The sequence below is a fragment of the Ovis canadensis genome, chromosome 15 (assembly GCF_042477335.2).
Source record: "Ovis canadensis isolate MfBH-ARS-UI-01 breed Bighorn chromosome 15, ARS-UI_OviCan_v2, whole genome shotgun sequence".
Lineage (NCBI taxonomy): Eukaryota > Metazoa > Chordata > Mammalia > Artiodactyla > Bovidae > Ovis > Ovis canadensis.
The window spans coordinates 36,891,660-36,912,041 of record NC_091259.1 but is presented as its reverse complement, the minus strand read 5'-3'; the positions used below and the strand labels follow the sequence as shown (position 1 = coordinate 36,912,041).

At 43.8% G+C, this 20,382-nt stretch overlaps 2 protein-coding genes across 2 annotated transcripts; one reads left to right on the top strand and one right to left on the bottom strand.

Moving 5' to 3' along the window:
- Positions 1 to 203: 203 nt before the first annotated feature.
- On the bottom strand, positions 204 to 12,317 carry CD3G (CD3 gamma subunit of T-cell receptor complex). The gene is made up of 7 exons (XM_069555330.1): positions 11,899 to 12,317; positions 8,293 to 8,316; positions 7,640 to 7,855; positions 6,817 to 6,948; positions 5,645 to 5,688; positions 4,798 to 4,866; positions 204 to 970 (listed from the first exon to the last, which is right to left on the bottom strand). Exons 1-6 carry the CDS (start codon positions 11,957 to 11,959, stop codon positions 4,816 to 4,818), a joined length of 528 nt encoding a protein of 175 aa, XP_069411431.1. The 5' UTR covers positions 11,960 to 12,317; the 3' UTR covers positions 204 to 970; positions 4,798 to 4,815.
- On the top strand, positions 12,109 to 17,819 carry CD3D (CD3 delta subunit of T-cell receptor complex). The gene is made up of 5 exons (XM_069555332.1): positions 12,109 to 14,006; positions 15,753 to 15,959; positions 16,390 to 16,521; positions 16,792 to 16,835; positions 17,074 to 17,819. Exons 1-5 carry the CDS (start codon positions 13,952 to 13,954, stop codon positions 17,137 to 17,139), a joined length of 504 nt encoding a protein of 167 aa, XP_069411433.1. The 5' UTR covers positions 12,109 to 13,951; the 3' UTR covers positions 17,140 to 17,819.
- Positions 17,820 to 20,382: the final 2,563 nt, after the last annotated feature.

Below are 20,382 nucleotides of genomic sequence, written 5' to 3'. Positions count from 1 at the left end.
CTCTCATTTTTAATTAGGAAAATGCAAATTAAAATTAAGCCAAGACGCCGTTTTAACTTATCTGATTTACAAAGTTGAAAAAGCTTAGTAGTGCACTTTTGGATTGTGTATGAAACAATAGGCACTCATTAGAATTATGTATTGGTCCAAGCTCTATGAAGTGCAATTTGGCAATATTTCATTAAATGACAGGTGAAAATACATTATGGTCCTGCAATTGCATTTATTTGTATTTGTTACAAATAGTCTTAATGTTCAAAATAACATTTATCGTTAGAACTAAAACTATAAATACATCTTTGTGATCTTGGGTTTGGCAAGGATTTCTTAGTCATGACACCAAGCGCACAATCCATAAAAGAAAAAAAAAGAGTAGAACAGATTTCAGCAAAATTAAAAACCTTTGCATTTCAAAAGACACCATTAAGAAAATGAAAAGACAAATCACAGACTGGTAGATATATTTGTAAATCATATATCTGCTAAAAGACTTATATTTGAAAATGTATAAAAACGTTTACAATTCAATAGTAAGAAGAAAAACAAATAACTGAATTTTAAAAGTTGTGAATACGCACTTCACTAAAGATATGATGAGAATAGCCAATAAGCACATGAAAAGATGTTCAACATCGTTAGTCATTAGAGAATGCAAATTAAAGCCATAATAAGATACTGTTTTATATCCCCTAGAATGGCTATACTAAAAAAGATAGTAAGGAACTTTTGTGAGGATGAGAAGAAAGAGGAACCCCAACCACTTATCGCTGCTGGGAATGTAAAATGGAACAGCCAGTTTGGCAAACACTTTGGCAGTTTCTTAAACTGATATAGATAAATTTACCATACCACCCAGCAATCCTTCACTCCTAGGTAGCAACCCAGAGAAATGAAAACATGTCCACATGAAGACTTGGCACAAGAATGTCCAGAACATCCATATGATTCCATTTTTCCAGAAAAGGCAAATCTAAAGGGACAGAAAAGAGATTAGTGATTGCTGACTAAGCTATGAGGGAAGCCCCCAGAAACAGCACAAGAAACTTTAAGAGACTGATGGAAGTAGTCTAAATCTGGATTATGGTGATGGTTGTACAACTGGGAAAATTTGATAAAAATTACTGAGAACAGGTGAAATCCTGTAAGGTGAGTGATTTTATAGCATGTAAATTATACCTCAATACAATTTTTAAGAGCTTCCTTGGTGGCTCAGATGGTAAAGAATCTGCCTGCAAAGCAGGAGACCCTATTTGATCCCTGGGTCTGGAAGATACCCTGGAGAAGGGAATGGCTACCCATTCCAATATTCTTGCCTGGAGAATTCCATGGACAGAGGAGCCTGGAGGGCTGGAGTCTATGGGATCACAAAGAGTTGGACATGACTGAGCAACTACAACTACTACAATTAAAAAAAATGACATTTCTACAGTCATTGTGGCATTGTAAGAGCAAAAGAACCAGCTTAAACATCCATTAGTAGAGGACTAGTTGAGAAAATTATAGGTGATCTGTACAAAGTGGCTATATTTTTTAAAAAGGAGCTCCTTTATATGTTGGTATGAAGTACTCAGATTTTATTGAATAGAATAAAATCTTGAAAAGTGCGAGATGTATAAGACAACATTTGTGTGAAAAATATGGGGAGAATAATGCGCACTTGGAATTTGCTTATATATGCCGAGAATATCTCCAACATAGAGTATTTTATATATCTTGTAAGACTGTATTGTTATTGTTCAGATGCTCAGTCATGTCTGACTCTTTGCAACTCCATGGACTGCAGCACGCCAGGCTTCCCTGTCCTTCACCATCTCTCAGAGCTTGTTCAAAATCATGTCTATTGATTCTATGATGCCATCCAACCATCTCATCCTCTGTCATCTCATTCTCCTCCTGCCTTCAGTCTTTCCCAGCATAGGGTCTTTTCTAATGAGTTGGCTCTTTGCATCAGGTGCCAAACTATTGGAACTTTAGCTTCAGCATCAGTCCTTCCAATGAATATTCAGGATTGATTTCCTTTAAGATTGACTGGTTTGATCTCCATGCAGGCCAAGGGACTCTCAAAGTCTTCTCCAACATCACAATTCAAAAGCATCAATTCTTTGGTGCTCAGCCTTCTTTATGGTCCAACTCTCACATCCATACTTGACTACTGGAAAAACCATAGCTTTGCTGGACCTTTGTTGGTAAAGGTCTTTGCTTTGTCTCTGCTTTTTAACATGCTGTCTAGGTTTGTCATAGCTTTCCTTCTAAGGAGCTAGTGTCTTTTAATTTCATGGCCTCAGTCAACATCTACAGTGATTTTGGAGCCCAAGAAAATACAGTCTATCACTGTTTCCATTGTTTCTCTATCTATTTGCCACGAAGTGATGGGATTGGATGCCATGATCTTAATTTTTTGAATGTTGAGTTCTAAGCCAGTTTTTTTGCTCTCCTCTTTCACTTTCATCAAGAGGCTCTTCAATTCCTCTTGCTTTCTGCCACAAGGGTGGTGTCATCTGCATATCTGAGGTTATTGATATCTCCTTGCAATCATGATTCTGGCTTGTCCTTCATCCAGCCCAGCTTTTCATATGATGTACTCTGCATAGAAGTTAAATAAGCAGGGTGACAATATTCAGCCTTGATGTACTCCTTCCTAAGTTTGAACCAGTCCTTTGTTCCATGTCTGGTTCTAACTGTTGCTTCTTGACCTGCATACAGGTTTTGCAGGAGGCAGGTAAGGTCATCTGGTATTCCCATCTCTTGAAGAGTTTTCCACAGCTTGTTGTGATCCACACAGTCAAAGGCTTTAGCAAAGTCAACGAAGCAGAAGTAGATGTTTTTTTTTCTGGAACTCTCTTGCTTTTTCTATGATCTGCTGGAAGCTGGCAATTTGATCTGTTTCCTCTGCCTTTTCTAAATCCAGCTTGAACATCTGGAAGTTCTCAGTTCATGTACAGTTGAAGCCTTGCTTGGAGAATTTTGAGCATTACTTCAATAGCATATGAAATGAGTGCAGTTGTGCTGTATTTTGAACATTCTTTGGCATTACCTTTCTTTGGGATTGGAATGAACACTGATCTTTTCCAGTCCTGTGACCACTGCTGAGTTTTCCATATTTTCTGGCATATTGAGTGCAGTACTTTAACAGCATCATCTTCTAGGATTTGAAATAGCTCAACTGGAATTCCATCACCTCCACTAGCTTTGTTCATAGTGATGCTTCCTTAGGACTACTTGACTTTACATTCCAAGATGTCTGGCTCTAGGTGAGTGATCACACCATCGTGATTATCTGAATCATGGAGATCTTTTTTGTATAGTTCTTCTGCTTATTCTTGCCACCTCTTCTTAATATCTTCTGCCTCTGTTAGGTCCACACTAATTTCTGGAAACTAGTATTATTGTTTGCCTCTGGAGAAGGCAACTGGGTGGCTGCGTAGGGAGTGAGAGGGAGACCTTTCACTGCGTATTTAAACTATGTGAATTATGACTTACACCGAAAGTAAATAAAAATGTAAAAAAAGATATTCAAATAAAGGAGGCTGTTTGCCCTTTCCATTTTTCTTTTCTAGAAAAATTACTTCCAATAGGTGGCGCTCCTGAAACACCATACGAGTTTTGTTGTTCAGTCGCTGAGTTGTGTCCGACTCTATGGACTGTAGCAAGGCAGGCTTCCCTGTCCTCCACCGTCTCCCCCAGAGTTTGCTCAAGTTCATGTCCATTGAGTTGGAGATGCTATCTAACCATCTCATCCTCTGCTGCCTTCTCCAGGCACTCAGTTACCCAGTTAATACAAGTTTTGCTTTATTTTGAGAGAAACTCAAATTTGCTCTGATGGCCTTTCTTCTCCATTTGTCACCTTTGTGAAGTCTAGATTTAGGGCTGAAAATTTCTCTGCTAGGTTTGCTCCAAAATGTATTGCTTTGTTTCTGAGAACTGGATAGAAGGGAAAGCACCTGGATTTTAAAAAATGCAACTGGTTCAGAAAATCAAATATTGCTTGGGCCCTGTTTCCCTGATTGGAGTTTCTGTTTGATTGAATGAGAGCTTGGGATCGATTGGAAGATTAACATAGGTCAGTGATTCTTTTTTTTCCCCTAATATATATATACTTCATTGAAGTATAGTTGCCTTGCAATGTGTAAGGTGCACAGCAAGGTGATTCAGTTATACATATACACAAACATTACTTTTGAAATTATTTTCCGTTATAGGTTATTACTATTATTTGGGCTTCCCTGGTGGCTCAGACGGTAAAGAATCTGCCTGCAGTGTGGGAGACCTGGGTTCAATCCCTGGGTTGGGAAGATCCCCTGGAGGAGGGCATGGCAACCCACTCCAGTATTTTTGTCTGGAGAATCCGTTGGACAGAGAAGCCAGGTGGGCTGCAGTCTACTGGGTTGCAAAGAGTTGGACACGACTGAGCAACTAAGCACCTACAGCACAAACATATTATTTATATATATATATACAAAAGTTTTCTACTATGCTTAATAAAGGCTTGAGAATTATAGATCAGTGATTCTTAACTAAGGGCGACTTTGCTACCGAGGGGATATTTGCAGTATGTGGAGATATTTTTGTTGTCAGACTTGGGGGTGCTACTGGCATCTGGTGGAGAGAGGTCAGGGATGCTGCTATAAATCCTACAATGCACAGGAGAGTCATCCCCCTCCCCCCATGGAATGATCAATCAACTCTCCCTACCCTCCCGTCCTTATAGCTGCTTGGGGAAAGGAGATAGGCTTGGCAGTAGTTGGGAGGGCAGGTAGTGCAAAGGCACTTCCTTAGAATTAGTGTAGAAAGACATACCTAGTCTGAGTCTTGGGTTCACTTCTTCCTCAGGTGGCTGTATTGGTCATCTTCCCGTTCCTTAAGGGGCTACAAAGGACATTTTATCATCATCCTCTATGAATTAATTTATATGTATTTATTTTTTAACTTAAAAAATTTATAAAATTTTTTAGCTTTTACTTCCAATGTCTTTAATTTTTTTCACCTTTCTTCAGGTATATATATTTATGCTTTTGTCATTTCTTTATATTTAAGTTTTATTGGAGTATAGTTGATTTGCAATGTTGTGTTAGTTTCAGGCATCAGCAAAGTGAGTCAGTTATGCATATATCCACTTTTCTTTTTTTAAGATTCTTTCCCATTTGGCCATCACAGAGTACTGAATAGAGTTCCCTGTGCTATACAGGAAGTTCTTATTAGTTGTCTATTTTAGATATATCGGTGTGTAAATGTCAATCCCAATATTCCAGTTTATTCCGCCCCACTTTACTCCCTGGTAACCATAAGTTTGTTTTCTACTGATGCATACTTATTGAGTGCTTTTTATGTTCAAGGTTTTGGAGTGGTTTCCTCATGGTCCTGGGGGCAGAGGACAAGGATGGAGGAAGGCGCTGCTCCTAGTTTCTCTGTGTGGCCCTCTCAATATGTTCTTCAGCTTGTCTTACTAGATCCTTACCTCAGTCTCTCTCGACCGTTCTCTTTGTTTCATCTATTCCACCCAAAGGGATAACGATGCCATTGTCTGTTATGTCCTAAGCAGTTTTTGTGTACATAGTAACTTCCAAATAACTTGCCCACCCGACCCCCATTTCAAAATTTTACCACTACTGACTAGCAGTGTCTCTTTCATTTCATATTCACTTACCTGGTAGAGCTGGTCATTGTTCAACAGCGTCTGCTTGTCTGAAGCTGCACAAAAAAATAAACAAAATGTACACACAAACAAGACAGAATGAATAATAAACTGGGTTATATTCTCGCAATGGGGTACCGAATAGCAGTAAGAATTAGTGAAATACATCTACACACAACATTATGGATGGATCTCACAAGCATATTGTTGAGTGAAAGAAACCACACACAAGAGTACTTAATGTGTGAGTCTATTTACATAAGGATCAAAACCAGGGAGAATGAATCAATGTTGTTAGAAATTAGGAGAATGGTTGCTCTGGGGACTAGGTAGAGGCTGGAAGTGACCCCAAGGATTAATTTACTTTCTTTAACTGGGTGCTGAATGCATGTATGTGTTTACTTCGTTAAAACATTTTTTTGAGCTGTGTATATGTGATTCATGCACTTTTGTGAATGCAGGTTTTACTTATATAAAGAGATTTTTTTTAAAGTACAGAGGACAGGGACTTCCCTGGTCGTCCAGTGGTTAAGAACCCATCTGTAAGTGCAGGGGACACAGTTTTGATCCCTGCTCTGGGAAGATCACGCATGCCACTGAGCAACTAAGCCTGCGAGCAGCAACTACTGAACCTCTGTGCCCAGAGCCCAGGCTCTGCAACTAGAGAAGCCCCCGCAGTGAGAAGCCCTGCACTGCAACGAAGAGTAGCCCTGCTTGCCGCAACTACCAAAAGCCTGCATGCAGCAGTGAAGACCAACAGCCAAAAATAAACAGATAAAATTAAATAAACAGTGAGTAATTTTTTAAAAATGTACAGAGGACAAGTCAGAGAGAGTTGTATTTCGAAACAGGCAAATATGCTATGAAAACACCAAGTGTCCTGTTCCTCCTGCCTTCAGAGTCAGAGCCTCACTGGACCATGCTCATCAGCAACACTTGCTAACCCAGCCTCTTCTATTGGGTCTCTTTTGGTAGGAAGGAGGCTGAGGGTCCCAGATCGCCTCAGCTCTCATCTAAAAACATTATTTTGTTTTGTTTGTTGATTTATTTGGCTGCACCGGGTCTTACTTGTGGCATACGGGATCTAGTTGCCTGACTGTGGATCAAACTCTGGCCACCTACACTGGGAGCTAGGAGTCTTAGCTACTGGACCACCAGGGAAGTCCCTAAGAACATTCTTTTACCTCTTGACTGGCGAACTCCTTCCTGTCCAGCAATGAAGTAGACCCCAACAGCAAGGAGGAAAATGCTAACGATTTCAGTGAAGATAAAGCCAGCCACAGTGGCTGGATTCAGTTCAATGCAGTTCTGACACACTGTGGGGAGAGAGAAGGACAAGAATTCCTTCAACCCTGGATTTTTTTTCTCTTGAGATAATATTTCTGTCCAGGGCAGCAGGCCTCTCTGTGGGTGGTATGGCTAGGGAATTGCCTGGAAGATCCTTGGACTAAGAACTCAGTGCTTTGTGATGTTCCTTTATTGTGCAGGAGTCTGGGGGAAATCCATGTGGTTTTACTACCAGCAACTATTGAAATAAACTGCTAAGTCACTTCAGTCGTGTCCGACTCGTAGCGACCCCATGGACTGTAGCCCACCAGGCTCCTCCGTCCATGGGATTTTCCAGGCCAGAGTACTGGAGTGGGGTGCCATTGCCTTCTCCGTTTGAAATAAAAGGAAGACCATATCCCATTCTCCATGCTACAGTCGCTCAACTTGTAATCTCCCCTGTCTCCTTTACCTGTCTTAACTTGGTTTGTATAAACTGCTGACTCCTCCAAGCAGTGGGGCCTACCCAAAGGTGAGCCAGGCTTTATAAGACAGGCTATGCTTTTTCAAAATGTTGGGGGAACTGCTTTGTTAAATTTAAAAAAATGTAAGCTGAGATTAAGAAAGCTGACTCTTACATTACTGTTTAGCGTCTATGTCTACATCCATCCCAGACAAGAAGCTCACCAGAGCAGCCGGTACTGCTTAATTTCACATAAGCAAACCAAAAGGGATACGTACTTCTATAATATATTTGGAGTGATTTTGATTCGTTACTTGATCCTTTACATTCATATATTCCTCGAGGGTCTTTGGTACTACTTCCAAGATCCCAAGTAAGTTTATTTGTGTCTCCAGAACTTATTTCTTTCATATCTTTAAGCCATGTGATCTTTTTTTCATCCGTGACACAAATCAGAATTACAGAACCATCTTCTCGATTGTCATCCACTTTTACTGAAAAAGGAAATGCATGTTAAGATCTTGCCTCTGAAATTCTCCCTGTCTCGGGGCACACATGATTCACAGGGGAATCTGTTTAGAATTCCAGGTTCTATTCAATAGTTCTGGGGAAGCACTGAGAGTTGGCATTTCTAACACACTCCCAGGTGAAGCCAGTGCTGTTGATTCATAGGTGGTGCTTTGAGTAATGCCTAGCTGCTAGGGCCCAGTTTCTCCTCCAAGCACCAGACAATTAATTGTTTAGCTCCAGGAAACCCAGGAAGGTCAAGACTGGCCACTGATTTGGTTAACAATGGAAGGATTTGCTCTCTATCCTTTATCATCCCATCCCTTCTAAGCTGTTCACTTGCTCCTGTAGGACTGCCGTTGTGAGAGGCCATATTTCCATGAATTTCCCCAGTCTGATGATAGAAAGAAGACATTTCCCTTACCTTCTCTCACATAGGCCATAGTACCTGCAGAGACAGAAGACAGAGGATTAGCTGCGCATGGAGCCCTTCAGATCTCCTGATGCATCATTTCCACAGTCATTTGAGGCCAAGATGAAGAGAGAGAGCCTAATCCATGTGAGTGACAGTATCTGTACTTATTTCCCTGGATGGTAGCCTAAACCACCAAACTGAATTTAGGGTGTTGTTTAATAAAAATTTGTCTAGTCTTTGTTCTGGGCTTCTGGGAGGGAGTTTCTCCACCCTTGGAATTTTATGAATGATAGGATTGCCTTTGTGTTTCTTGGTGGACCCTTGGATCATACATGAATTTATGTTAAAGAGATGACTCAGGATGGGACAGGTCAAGTCTAAACATGTGATTAGAGAATCGGGACTTTGAGCTCTCGGAGGTGGAGGAGGGACTGGGTATTGAGTTCAGTCACATGATCAATGATTCAATCAATCATGTGTATGTGATGAAATCCCAAGAAAAACTCAGTGGCACTTCCTGGTTGGTAAACATATCAACATGCCAGGAGGTTGATGTATTTTAATTCTGGAAGGAAAAAGCATGGAACCTCTGTGTTCAGGACCCTCCCAGACTTCACTCTATGTGTCTCTTCATTTGTCTAGATCTAATTTTTTTTTTTTTAAATAATGAAACTGTACTTGCAGTACAGGGCTTTCCTGAGTTCTCTGAGCTGTTCTAGCAAATTCTGAGAGGGTTCTTGGGAACTCTCCAGATTTGTAGGCAGTTCCTCAGAAGTGCGGGTGGTCTGGGGATCCCTGAACCAGTGCCTCCCTTTTTAAGTGAGGGGAGTCTTTTTGGGGACTGTGCCCTTCACCTTTGGGGTCTGATCCCAACTCTGGATGGTTAGCACTGAGCAATTGTATTGCACTGTATGTAAGGGTATTGCCTGTACAGTGTGGAATGCTCTGCTCCTTTAGCAGCTAAAGCCTTGCAAAAGATTGGGTGTGTATTAGCTAAAGTCTTTTACAGCAGAATTACTTCTATAATGTTCAGCTTTGGTGACCCACTTTTTTTTGTGTGTGTAAATCCTGAATGTCCCGAAGGAGTTAGCCACTAAATAGCCCTCAAATCTGTCTCAAAACTCAGAGTGGTAGAGTTGCATGCTGGACATACTATAGAGAACCAACACTGGAGTTCAACTCAATTGGATTTAATCCAAACACTTACCGATCACTATTAAGTGCCTGACATGAAGAAGGAGTATGGAAGAAAAGGGTGGTGATACAAATAACTAGTTGTTGCTTCTGAAGAGTTTACAATGAAGTGGAAAATAACCCACAAATGTAATAAATGTAATAATACTTATAAATTATCATTTAGTACTTGCATAAATGCATATGGAAAGGGGTAGAAACTATTGATTTTGGCCAAGGGTGAGGAACAGGAAAAGCTTGACAGAGAAGATAGCAGTCTTAGAACTTCACACAGAGCTGAACTGAACTGTTTATGAATACCACTTAGCACAGTGCCTGAAACATGGTAGGAGCATTATATGTTTTGAATGAAAGTATGAATGGATAAATGAAAAAAAAAAAAAGGCAAGACAAAGAGTTAAGCAGATTTCTAACTAGCTCTTCTCCCCAGCAACCTGGTCACTGTGAAAGAAACAAAGAGTCCTCTCATTCTAATCCTGATACCATAGAAAAGACAGTATAATTGATTGCTGACATTTAAATTTTTGATTATCTGAATTCTAGTTCCTTCTAGGACTTGAGAACTCATGTAGCCAAATTTCCTAGGTTGATGGCTGAGAGAACTGAACCCAGAGGGAGGAGGCATCGCCAAGTTCACCTGGCTCATTGGTGACTGAGCTGCACACAGAACTCAGGTTTCTGCGGCTCAGTCCAGGGCTTCTTTTTGCTCTACAGAAATAGCTGCCACACAGGCTTTCAGCACTGCCCCTCACCCTGTGTTGTCTTCAGTTGGCTCTTTCTCTATTCCTCTCAGAAATAATTCTAAACTCCAACGTCTCTTCTAGTCCCCAACTCAGTCATCACCCAGCTCAATTTTAGCAGGTTACATTGCTGCCCACTTCAGTTCAGTTCAGTTGCTCAGTTGTGTCCGACTCTGTGACCCCATGAATTGCAGCACGCCAGGCCTCCCTGTCCATCACCAACTCCTGGAGTTCACTCAGACTCACGTCCATTGAGTCAGTGATGCCATCCAGCCATCTCATCCTCTGTCCTCCCCTTCTCCTCCTGCCCCCAGTCCCTCCCAGCATCAGAGTCTTTTCCAATGAGTCAACTCTTCCCACTTAGTTCACTGAAAACATGGATGCTGTAACGGCTCTTTCTTCTTCAGCTTCTTTTCCACCCACAAGCGTCTCTAAGGCTGGAGCCATCTGCGCTTCCTCTCTTCTAGTCTCAGTGGGGGAGATTGCCTTGTTCTCTGTGCCCTTGATCCCACTCGTGACTGCAGCCTTCAGTATCAGTTCCAGGGCCTCCCTCTACTCACTGTCTTCTCCTTTAGCTTGGAAATGTGCTCAAGTTTCTTTCACACACAAACACATTTCTTCTTAGAGTCTGCTACTTCTCCACTTACCACTCAACCTCTCCAGCCTTCTCATCCAAACTTCTTTAAAGAACATTTTACATTTGCTGCTCTTTTGCCCCCTTGCCCTCCACCTTCTACTCATTTCCGTTTGGCTTCCACTCACACTACCTCACTTAAACTCCTTTACGTCATCCATGATCTTTGTTTTGCCAAATCCCACAGACTTAAACTTTTAAATATATTCTTCTATCAGTGGATGTACCTTTAGCATTTCATACTCTTGGCGATGCTCTCCTTCTGGAAGTTCTCTACTCCCTTGGTTTCTATGGAATTGCACTCACCTGATTATTTCAGCTCTCTGATCACTCCTTTATCTCTTTCCTGACACTTTTTTCCTCTAACTTTCCTTAACAGCGATATCCTCACAGTTCCATCCTCAGCCTCCTTTTCCTCACATCTCGCATAATGCTTGAATGATGTCAACAACTTTCAATGTCTAGAGGCCATATTCCAGGCATCGACCCAGTTCATCCACTTCCTACTGAATTCCCAAATGAATATTCATACAAGTACCCTATATTGTGCTTTATACTCAGTCTGGAAATGTTGAAACTTATCACTTCAATCAGACTACGAGCCCATGGGGGGCAGAAGGTTATTATTTACCTTTATATTCTCCTAGCCTGATACATACTAGGATCGACCTCACACATATTTATTGACCAGCTGACCGACCGAGTAAGCGAATGCTCTATAAGTCTACTCCTAGCCGGAGCTCTGAGTTAAGGAATACAACCTGAGCAACCTGGCCTGTGCCCTTTGGGCTACATTCAAACCTAAGATGGCGGCATCCGGGTCCTCTCTCAAGTCCCTCTGTTTTGATTTCTTAAGGGACAAGCACTCCACCTCTCCCATGGAACACTGCTTCTCTCTAGCACAGAAACTTCTTTTTTGCCCTTCCTTCTTTGAACTTCAGGGTGACATCTCAAGGTTAGGGGATCCCAATACTCTTGTCCCCCCCGTGATGGGCTTCTTCCCTTGAGCCCTTCTCCGGACTGTCAGACCCCCTAGTGGGCCCTTACCTTGAAGAAGAGTGATGGCCAGGATGAGGCCAGCCAGACGCTTCCCCTGCTGCATATCCATCTCTGTTCTCCGCAGAAGCACTGAGCAACCCGCAGCAGCCAGCCAGCCAGCCTGTGCTAGCAGCTAGCCTGGCCCCGCCCAGCATCCTTAGGGCTGGGGCCCCTGTGAGCCTCCACCCTGGGCTGCTAGTGTGGGCAGTGGGTGGGGGCAGGGCTCAGGAGGGCTGCAGGTGCAGATGGCTCTGACTTTCCGTTGAGGAGAGGAGCGTGGGAGGTGGAGGGGAGGGAGCGGGACAGAGTGCTGGATTTCCATCTCAGAGACTCGGCTTATACAGAAAGCGCCCTTGGGTGCTGGGTGGGAGGTGGCCTGGGCCCCTTTCTTCATGAGGAGGATAAACACTTCCGCCATTATCTGTTACTCGGAGCTCAGCCAGTTGTTGCCTGTTGCTAGCTGTTGTTAGAACTGATGAACTTCACTGGGAACCCTTAGGTGCTTAGGGCTGGAGCTCTGAGCAGAGAGCCACCTCAGTCCAGGGATTTTTTTTTCACTGCTCTTTGAAGATGAGATCGTCAAAGTGGTGCCTGCCTGGAAAGGAATAGATAGGATTATTCCTCCAGGACAGGATATGCATTTCCAGGGACAGGGGCCTCAGCTGAACTCCCAGGATCTCAGGCCCCTCAGCGAGTTAGCCAGTGAATCAACGAAAACATACAGAGCTCTCTTCAGGTGTTTGGAAAACAGAAGCCAGCAAGGCATGTACAATCTCTACCCTCGGGTAAAGTATAGTCTAACTGCAGCAGTGTAGACAGTTTTGGATCTCCATATCCCAAAAGGAAAAACTCCATTTGTCTCCTGGGGAAGCTCAATTGTGCTTGCGAGTTAATCATATTGCTATTATTATTTTTAATATTCATTTACTTATTTGGCTGTGCAGGTCTTAGTTGCAGCACGTGGAATCTTTGGTCTTCTTTGTGGCATGTGAACTATTAGCTGTGGTGTGTGGGATTTAGTTTCCTGACAAGGGACCAAACCCAGGGCCCCTGCATTGAGAGTCTTAACCACTGGACCATAAGGGAAGTCCCGATCATATTGTTCCTAATAACTCTTACTTACACATGTAAAGTGTCAGTATTAAGTGTTAGTTAATAGTTAGTCAGTCATGTCCGACTCTTTGCAACCCCATGAACTGTTGTCCTCCATGCTTCTCTGTCTATGAGGTTCTCCAAGCAAGAATACTGGAATGGATTACCATTCCCTTCTCCGGAGGATCTTCCCGACCCAGGGATCAAACCCAGGTCTCCTGCATTGCAGGCAGATTCTTTACCGTTTGAGCTACAGGGAAGACCTATGAAGTGTCAGGCACCATACAAACATTCTGTTTGAATTCTTTTCATGATACTGAGGGAATTAGTCTCTGGAGAATTCTGTGACTGGTGCAGACCCAGCAGGTAGACAGTATTGGAGCCAGGATGCAAATCTCTCATTAGGGGGCCCCCAAAGGCCAACCTCCCACTGATAAGAAGCTACTTAGTCTGGTACCCCAGGAGGCCAAAGAAGGAGCTTGGGCAGGGTCCCAAGCAAGACCAGAAAAGGAAGGAACCTAGCTGGTATGGCTTATAGAATAGGATTCACAGCTTCTATCAAGGGTTTTGAGAAGTGGCAGTTTTCAGATGGTGAGTAAATGTAATGATGTTGCTGACAAGAACTTAGTTTCTTATTTTTCATCAGCAACTCAAGAAAGGACACCCTGAATCTCCTTCTATTTCCTAGAAGTCTCGGCATCCTTTTCCATAGCCTCTGCTTCCAGCTTCTACCCCACCTCCACACTCCATACTCTGAGAGAGAGCTATTTGCAGCTGCTTCTTTCCTACCCCACCCCCAGCCTACCTCTACCCCAGCTGCTCCTGTCAGACAGAGAAATAGGCGTTTTCTAGTTCCTCCCCCACCCTTTACTTTTTCCGGGTACCCGTGAATCAGTTGGGGAAAGGCGGCTTTAACCCCGGCTGATAGTCTCTGACCTGTGTCTGTCTCCTGGATGAATTCTGCTGGGAGATGGAGCACAGCAGGTGTCTCTCTTGCCTGATACTGGCTGCCCTTCTCTCCCAAGGTAAGGCTTCTCCGAGTGCACCGGGACGTCGTAGGGAAGGGACCTGAGAGGGACATTACCACCTGGAATGAGGTCCATTTGAAAGTGCCTCAGTACACCAGTGTTGTCAAGGAGGGTTGTGTTGGGATGTAGCACAGGGTCTGGGAAGCACAGGCTCTTGGCTCTGACTGACTCTAACTAGGGCGGCATCTTGGCCTTCAATGTCTCTCTGAAGACCTCAGGCCAGAGATCTATAGGAAGTTTTGTAGTAGATGTGCGCCTGAGCCTCGGGCTGGTACTGGGAGCTTTGTTCCGTCTAGGGTAGATAGCCGCCGGGGTCCAGGACTCAAGGTCATGTGGACACCATACATCACCACCTGGGGCCATGGCCCAGCACTCAGGGGAATGCTTTAAGAGAGAAGTTCAATCGCGGCTGAGCAAGAGCAAGGGCAGATTTGGGGTGATAGAATGACGCACTCAGCCCAGTTAGCATGGTTTTAAAACTGATAGCCTGATGTTCCAGAAATTCCCTCAGTTCCAGGCAAACTGGGATGAGTGGTTACCCTAGTAGTCAGCTTCTTTAGGAGATCCAGGATTTCCACTGGAAATGGATCCCCAAGGAAGACATGAGTGTATGAGGTGAGCATCTGATGTACGTGTGTCTCCCTGAGAATATATGCATGCTTTCTTCACAAGCACAAGGAATGGCTCTGTGGGGGATTTTCTAAAAGATGCTCTTCTATCCAAATTGGTAACTGACTATGAATCTCAGGGACAATGTAGATTCCACTTTTCCCTGGGATTGGAGATATACATTCCAGTGCTTCTGTGGGCTGTGGAGTTGTTCTCAGTCATAGCAATTCAGTGGTCCTAAAAAGATGCTGTGCATACATCCAGCCCTTAATATCCCCACAAGACTTGACTTGTGTAGAGACCCAAGAAAGGATTCAATAAAAAAAATTATTTTTCTGACCCTCTCCCCCAAGCATGGGTAGAACAACTAAAAATCTTTACATGGGATTTGCCTTAGGTCCCCTTTTGGACCACTGGAATGGTAATTCATATTAGCTTCCCTCTTACCCCCAGCCATCACTGGCCCTGGGAAAGGCTTTGGTAGTACCATTCCCTGGGCAGTGGTTGACCATGAGTGAGGAGGAGGGAAAGAGGATGAGAAGTTGATGTTGGAGTGTGGCAGGTGACTGGGAAGTAGAATTAGATGTTTTCTTGGAGAAAAAAAATATGTGGACATCTCCAGTTGAGAACCATTCTTCTGCCTTTCAATATCTCTTGGGTGTTTTAGCATTCTGGGCTCCCTTCCTACTTCTATTCAATGATCTGAACACATTTCCATGAAGGTTTTAGATTAACCCAACTCCATGATTTCCTTTTTTGCTCTGTGTTCATCAGGGCCTGTCCTCTGTTTGGATTACATCATCATGTCCTTCTCTCTTTTTTTAAATGGAGTATAATTTCTTTACAATGCTGTTAGTTTCTGTTGTACGATGAAGTGAATCAGCTATATGCATATATGTCCCCTCCCTCTTGGACCTCCCTACCACCCCCTTCTGTGTCCTTGGCCTCTGCAGTTTGTGGGATGCCTGCTGAAGCCTTTCTCTCGTGACTTCCGTCTCTCTCAGCAGAAACCTCGAACTGTTTTAGACTTGGATAGTGGTCCTTCTTAAGTAATGAGCCTCAGCAGAACAGTGGTCTGGTGCAGACTAAAGAGCTGGCTCCAATCGTGGTGTTTTGGTTTTTTTTTTTCCTTAGTGAATCCCCGTGCTCTAGAAGTGCTGGAAGCTGAGGACAAAGTAATTTTGAAATGCAATTCCAGCATCACATTGCTACAAGGAACAGCAGGACAAGAAGTGTCAGACAATAAAACTCTGAATTTAGGAAAACGTATTGAGGACCCAAGAGGAATGTATCAGTGCGGTGAAAAGGCCAAATCATTCACTCTGCAAGTATACTATCGAAGTATGTGCTTCCAGGATCCTTTGGGGGTGGAATAGGTGGGGGCTTCTGGACATGAGAACTTCCTAGCTGGAGAGAACTCCAGTGTACCAGTCTGTGCTCTCAACAAACTGGCTTGCTCTTGTAAAGATATGAACCAGATTTTGAAGCCTTGAGTGGGAAAGAGCTTAATGGTAAATGACCAATAGTAGTCTTATGACCCAAGCAGTAGGGGCTTGGTCTGGAGCATGGTTGGCCTACTGCCTTTTTTAAGTTCCTACAAACCTGAGACTACTTCTTGGACTGAAGGTTAAAGTTGGATGTAGCAAGGCTCTTGGCAGGCCTTTTTCCAAGTTTGGGTCTTGACCTGAAAGCTCTTGTGGCTGCCCTAAGAGGCATGGTTCCCTGATCTTGAAGACCCTCCCCTTCTCTTCCGGCCTCCCTTCCCCCACAGTGTGCCAGAACTGTGTGGAGCTGGACTCAGCCACCTTGGCAGGCCTCATCATCACCGACATCATTGCCACTGTGCTCCTTGCTTTGGGTGTCTACTGCTTTGCTGGACATGAGACTGGAAGATTCTCCAGGGGTAGGTAGAAGGGACAGAGCATGTGCATGTTGTGGCTGTGTGTGTGTACCTGCTAAGGAATGGGGCTGGCATTGGGCTGTGCCTCATCTGGGTGTCACCACTGCAATCTCCTAAGGACTCCTACAACTGGTTACTGACATAACTTGGGTGCCCACAAAGCTCATGCAAACTTCTGAGGGTGTTTGTAGCTGCGGTCCCCCGGCAGCATTCATGGGCCTCCCTGTGCCACCTCCTTGGCCCTTGCTGACCCCCTTTCTCCGGTTCTTCTAGCTGCTGACACTCAAGTTCTGATGGGGAATGACCAGCTCTATCAGGTGAGCCCTGAGGGGAGAAAGATGAGACTGGGGGGAGGAGCGAGTGGGGATGGAGAGCCTGACACTAAGTTTAATGTGCGTGCGTGTGTGTGTGTGTGTGTGTGAGAGAGAGAGAGAGAAGGTACTAGTGGGGAATTCATCACTGGGGAATCCCATGAACTCTCATCTCTGGGGTCTGCTGGGGTTCCCCATGGGAGAGTTCTGACCCTGCCTCCCTGATCCCCTTTCTCTCTCTTAGCCCCTTCGAGAGCGCAATGATGCTCAGTACAGTCGTCTTGGTGATAAGTGGGCTCGGAACAAATGAACCCGACGCTGGTGGCTTCTAGGCCCATCAGTTATCAACTGGATCTTCTCTCCTTGCTCAGCCAAGAAAGATGTCCTCCTCTGCTTAGCAGGCGCCTGACTTTTGAAGGTTCCTGGGCATGCCATGGGGGCAGCCCTGCCTGGCTGGGCCCCTGCCCTTACTGCCCACCTGCGTCCTTCCTTCATGACTTCCGTCCTCTGCCCCCATGGACTGTGTGATGGGTGACCTCTCACCATATCCTGGCCCACTGGTGTTTCTGTCCCACTGGTGGGCTCCCTGGATGCAGGACCGGCCCTGCTGCACTCTCTTGGCTCCAGTCCCGTTACAATCCTACAGCTTTGACTTCCTCACCACAGGCGAGGACGGGCTGCTGTCTTTATGTACACAGGCCACATAGAAGTTTCCATGACGTCACAAGCAGAGGTAGCAGACACCAAGGGCCCTGGGGAATCACTTCTAATCAAGGCTCTGAGAATGTGTATGATCACTTCTGCTAAGGGGCTGGCCCTGGCTTTATGACCCCTGTGGACTGGTAGCCACCAACTATGAAGGAATTTCAGTCAAGGCCTCTTTAGTACCCATTTCCCTGTATAGAAGGTACCATTCTGTTTTCTTTCCCCAGAACCTGTCCCTGCTCCACCCTGCCTTCTGCATAATAAACTGGCATCAGAAACTTTTCATCAGTTAAAACATATGATCTTTTTCCACCCACTTGGAAAGCTGGAGTCTGAGACTGGGTGGGGAATCGGGAAATTTTCAATAGATGTCATCTTTAGCCATTGGGTTAGTAGTCGTTCTGAAACTTTGGGATTTATTTTAAAAATACGGTGACTTCCCTGGCAGTCCAGTGGTTAAGATTCTGCACTTCCAATGCAGGGGGCCTGGATTCAATCCCTGGTTGGGAACTAAGATCCTGCATATTGCAAAGCCAAAAAAAAAAAAAAAGTAAGCACAACTTGGAAAAAAAAAAATACACACTTGGGTCCCATTTGGGAACATGCATGGGTCCCCAGGTAATTCTGAAGCAGCTCCAATTCAAAGACTGTCTGGTTTAGGAAGAATTGAAGTCACTTCTTCTTTTGTGTCCTTTATGCCCGTTCCTGTCTACCATGGGTGGGAAATCCTCTTTCTATTCTCTGTGTAAGAGTAATTCAAGGAACTTCAGGGCAGTTTAATGAGAGTGGGAGTTTCTTAGGCCAGGGTTCCCAAAAGAGAAAATTATTAACAACCACATAGCCAGAGATCTGGATAATTCTTCCCTATCGCCTTGAGATACATACAGACTCTGACTTTGTTAGAGACAGAATGAACTTCCCATTTACACTGCTTCATTCATGGTTATGAGTTATTCCTTCCTTTTATGCCCTCTGCTGCAGTCCTAGCCCTAGATCCCTCTGTTACACAGGATCCGTCCTCCCTGGGCAAGGCTTCATGGCTCACACTGCACCAATGCTCATGTCCTTCCCATGCGCTACACACCTCCTGTGACCCTATGCGCCTCATATACCCTTACATCCCCCTCTATTACTCACCAGTTCTCAACATTTGCTGTACTTTGGATCTCCTGGGGAGCTTTCGAAGTCCTGATGCCTGCGTGTCACCCTCAGAGAGTCTGATTATACTGTGCCTCAGGTGATTCAGATGTGAAGTCAGGGTTGAGAAACACTGACCTTCACCTGAGCCCTTCTGGAAACTTGGGTCCCTTCAGCTCCCTCCCTTTTTCGTGTGCTTTTAAAACATAGCTTCATTGAAGTAAAGTGCGATGAATAAACTACATATATTTAAACTGTGAAATTTCATAAGCTTTGGCATATGTAGACATTTGTGAAACATCATCACGCTTGCTAAGCATGAACCTACCCGACACTCCAGACAGTTTTCTTGTGACCTTTTGCTCAGATCTTCCCTTAGCCGTTTATCCTCCAGGCAACTACTGAATAGCTTTCTATCATTATAAATCAGTTTCCAATTTTCTAGAGTTTTATGTTAAGTGAAATAGTATAATATATACCCCTTTTTGGTCTGGCTCCTTACATTCAGCATAATTATTTTGAGGCTCATCATCTTGTTGCATCTATTAATAGCTCATTCCTTTCTAATGAATGGTATTCCATTGAATGGATATACCACAAGCTGTTTATCCATTCACCCCTTGATTGTCTTTTGAGTGGTTCTTTGTTTTGGCTATTACAAATTAATTTTCTATGAACATTCATATATAAGTCATTATATAGGTCATACATACAAGGACATACACTCTTATTTCTATTGGATAAATACTCAGGAGTGGAATGGTTGGCATAAAGTTTTTAAAGAAAATGGTCTAACTCTTCTTTTTCCAGTCCCATATGAATTGGCTTCTCAGTTACTACAAAATGCCTACTGAGAATTTGATCGGGATTGGTTTAAATTTATTGGTCAGTTTGGTGCGAACAGATATCCTAGTGATATGGAGTCTTCCAATCCATGAACACATCTGTTTTATAAATTAGAAGGCAGAGCTCCTTTTTAAAAATAATTTTTTTCGGCTGTCCTGGGTCTTTGTTGCTGCAGGGGTTTTTCTCTAGTTCTCTAGTGATGTTGAGCAGGGGCTACTCTAGTTGCAGTGGCTTCTCTTGGTGCAGAGCACAGGCTGTAGGGCGCGAAGACTTCAGTAGCTGCGGCTCCTGGGCTCTAAAGCACAGGCTCAAGAGTTATGGTGGACGGGCTTTGTTGCTCCGAGGCACATGGAATCTTCCTGGATCAGGGATCGAAGCCCTGTCTCCTGCATTGGCAGGCTGATTCTTCACCACTGAGCCACAAGGGAAGCCCCCGTGAACACGTTTTTTGGTCAGATTTATCCCTAAGTGTTTTAATCTAAGTTCAATTTATTTACTAGCTAAAGGGCTATTTTGGTTCTCTATTTCCTCCTCAGTGGGTGGAATGCCTTCTCTTTTGTCTTCAGATTCTATCTATCCTTCCCTTCAAGACCCAGCTCAAGTCTCTCCTTCTCTGTGGAGCTTTCGCCGACCTCCTCAATTCTCCTAGTACCTCTTAGGAACACTGATAATACTATCTATAGGACTCCTATGCATACTCACATTTGTTCTGTTGTTTTTTGCACAGTTGGGCCTCTCTTACATAACTGTAAGCTCCCTAAAAACAGAATCTGTTTGTACTTAGCAGAGTGCTGGTCTGTCACATGAATGATTAGAAAAGCACTCATAGGAGGAATACCTAAGCAATTCAATACAGAATTTTTAA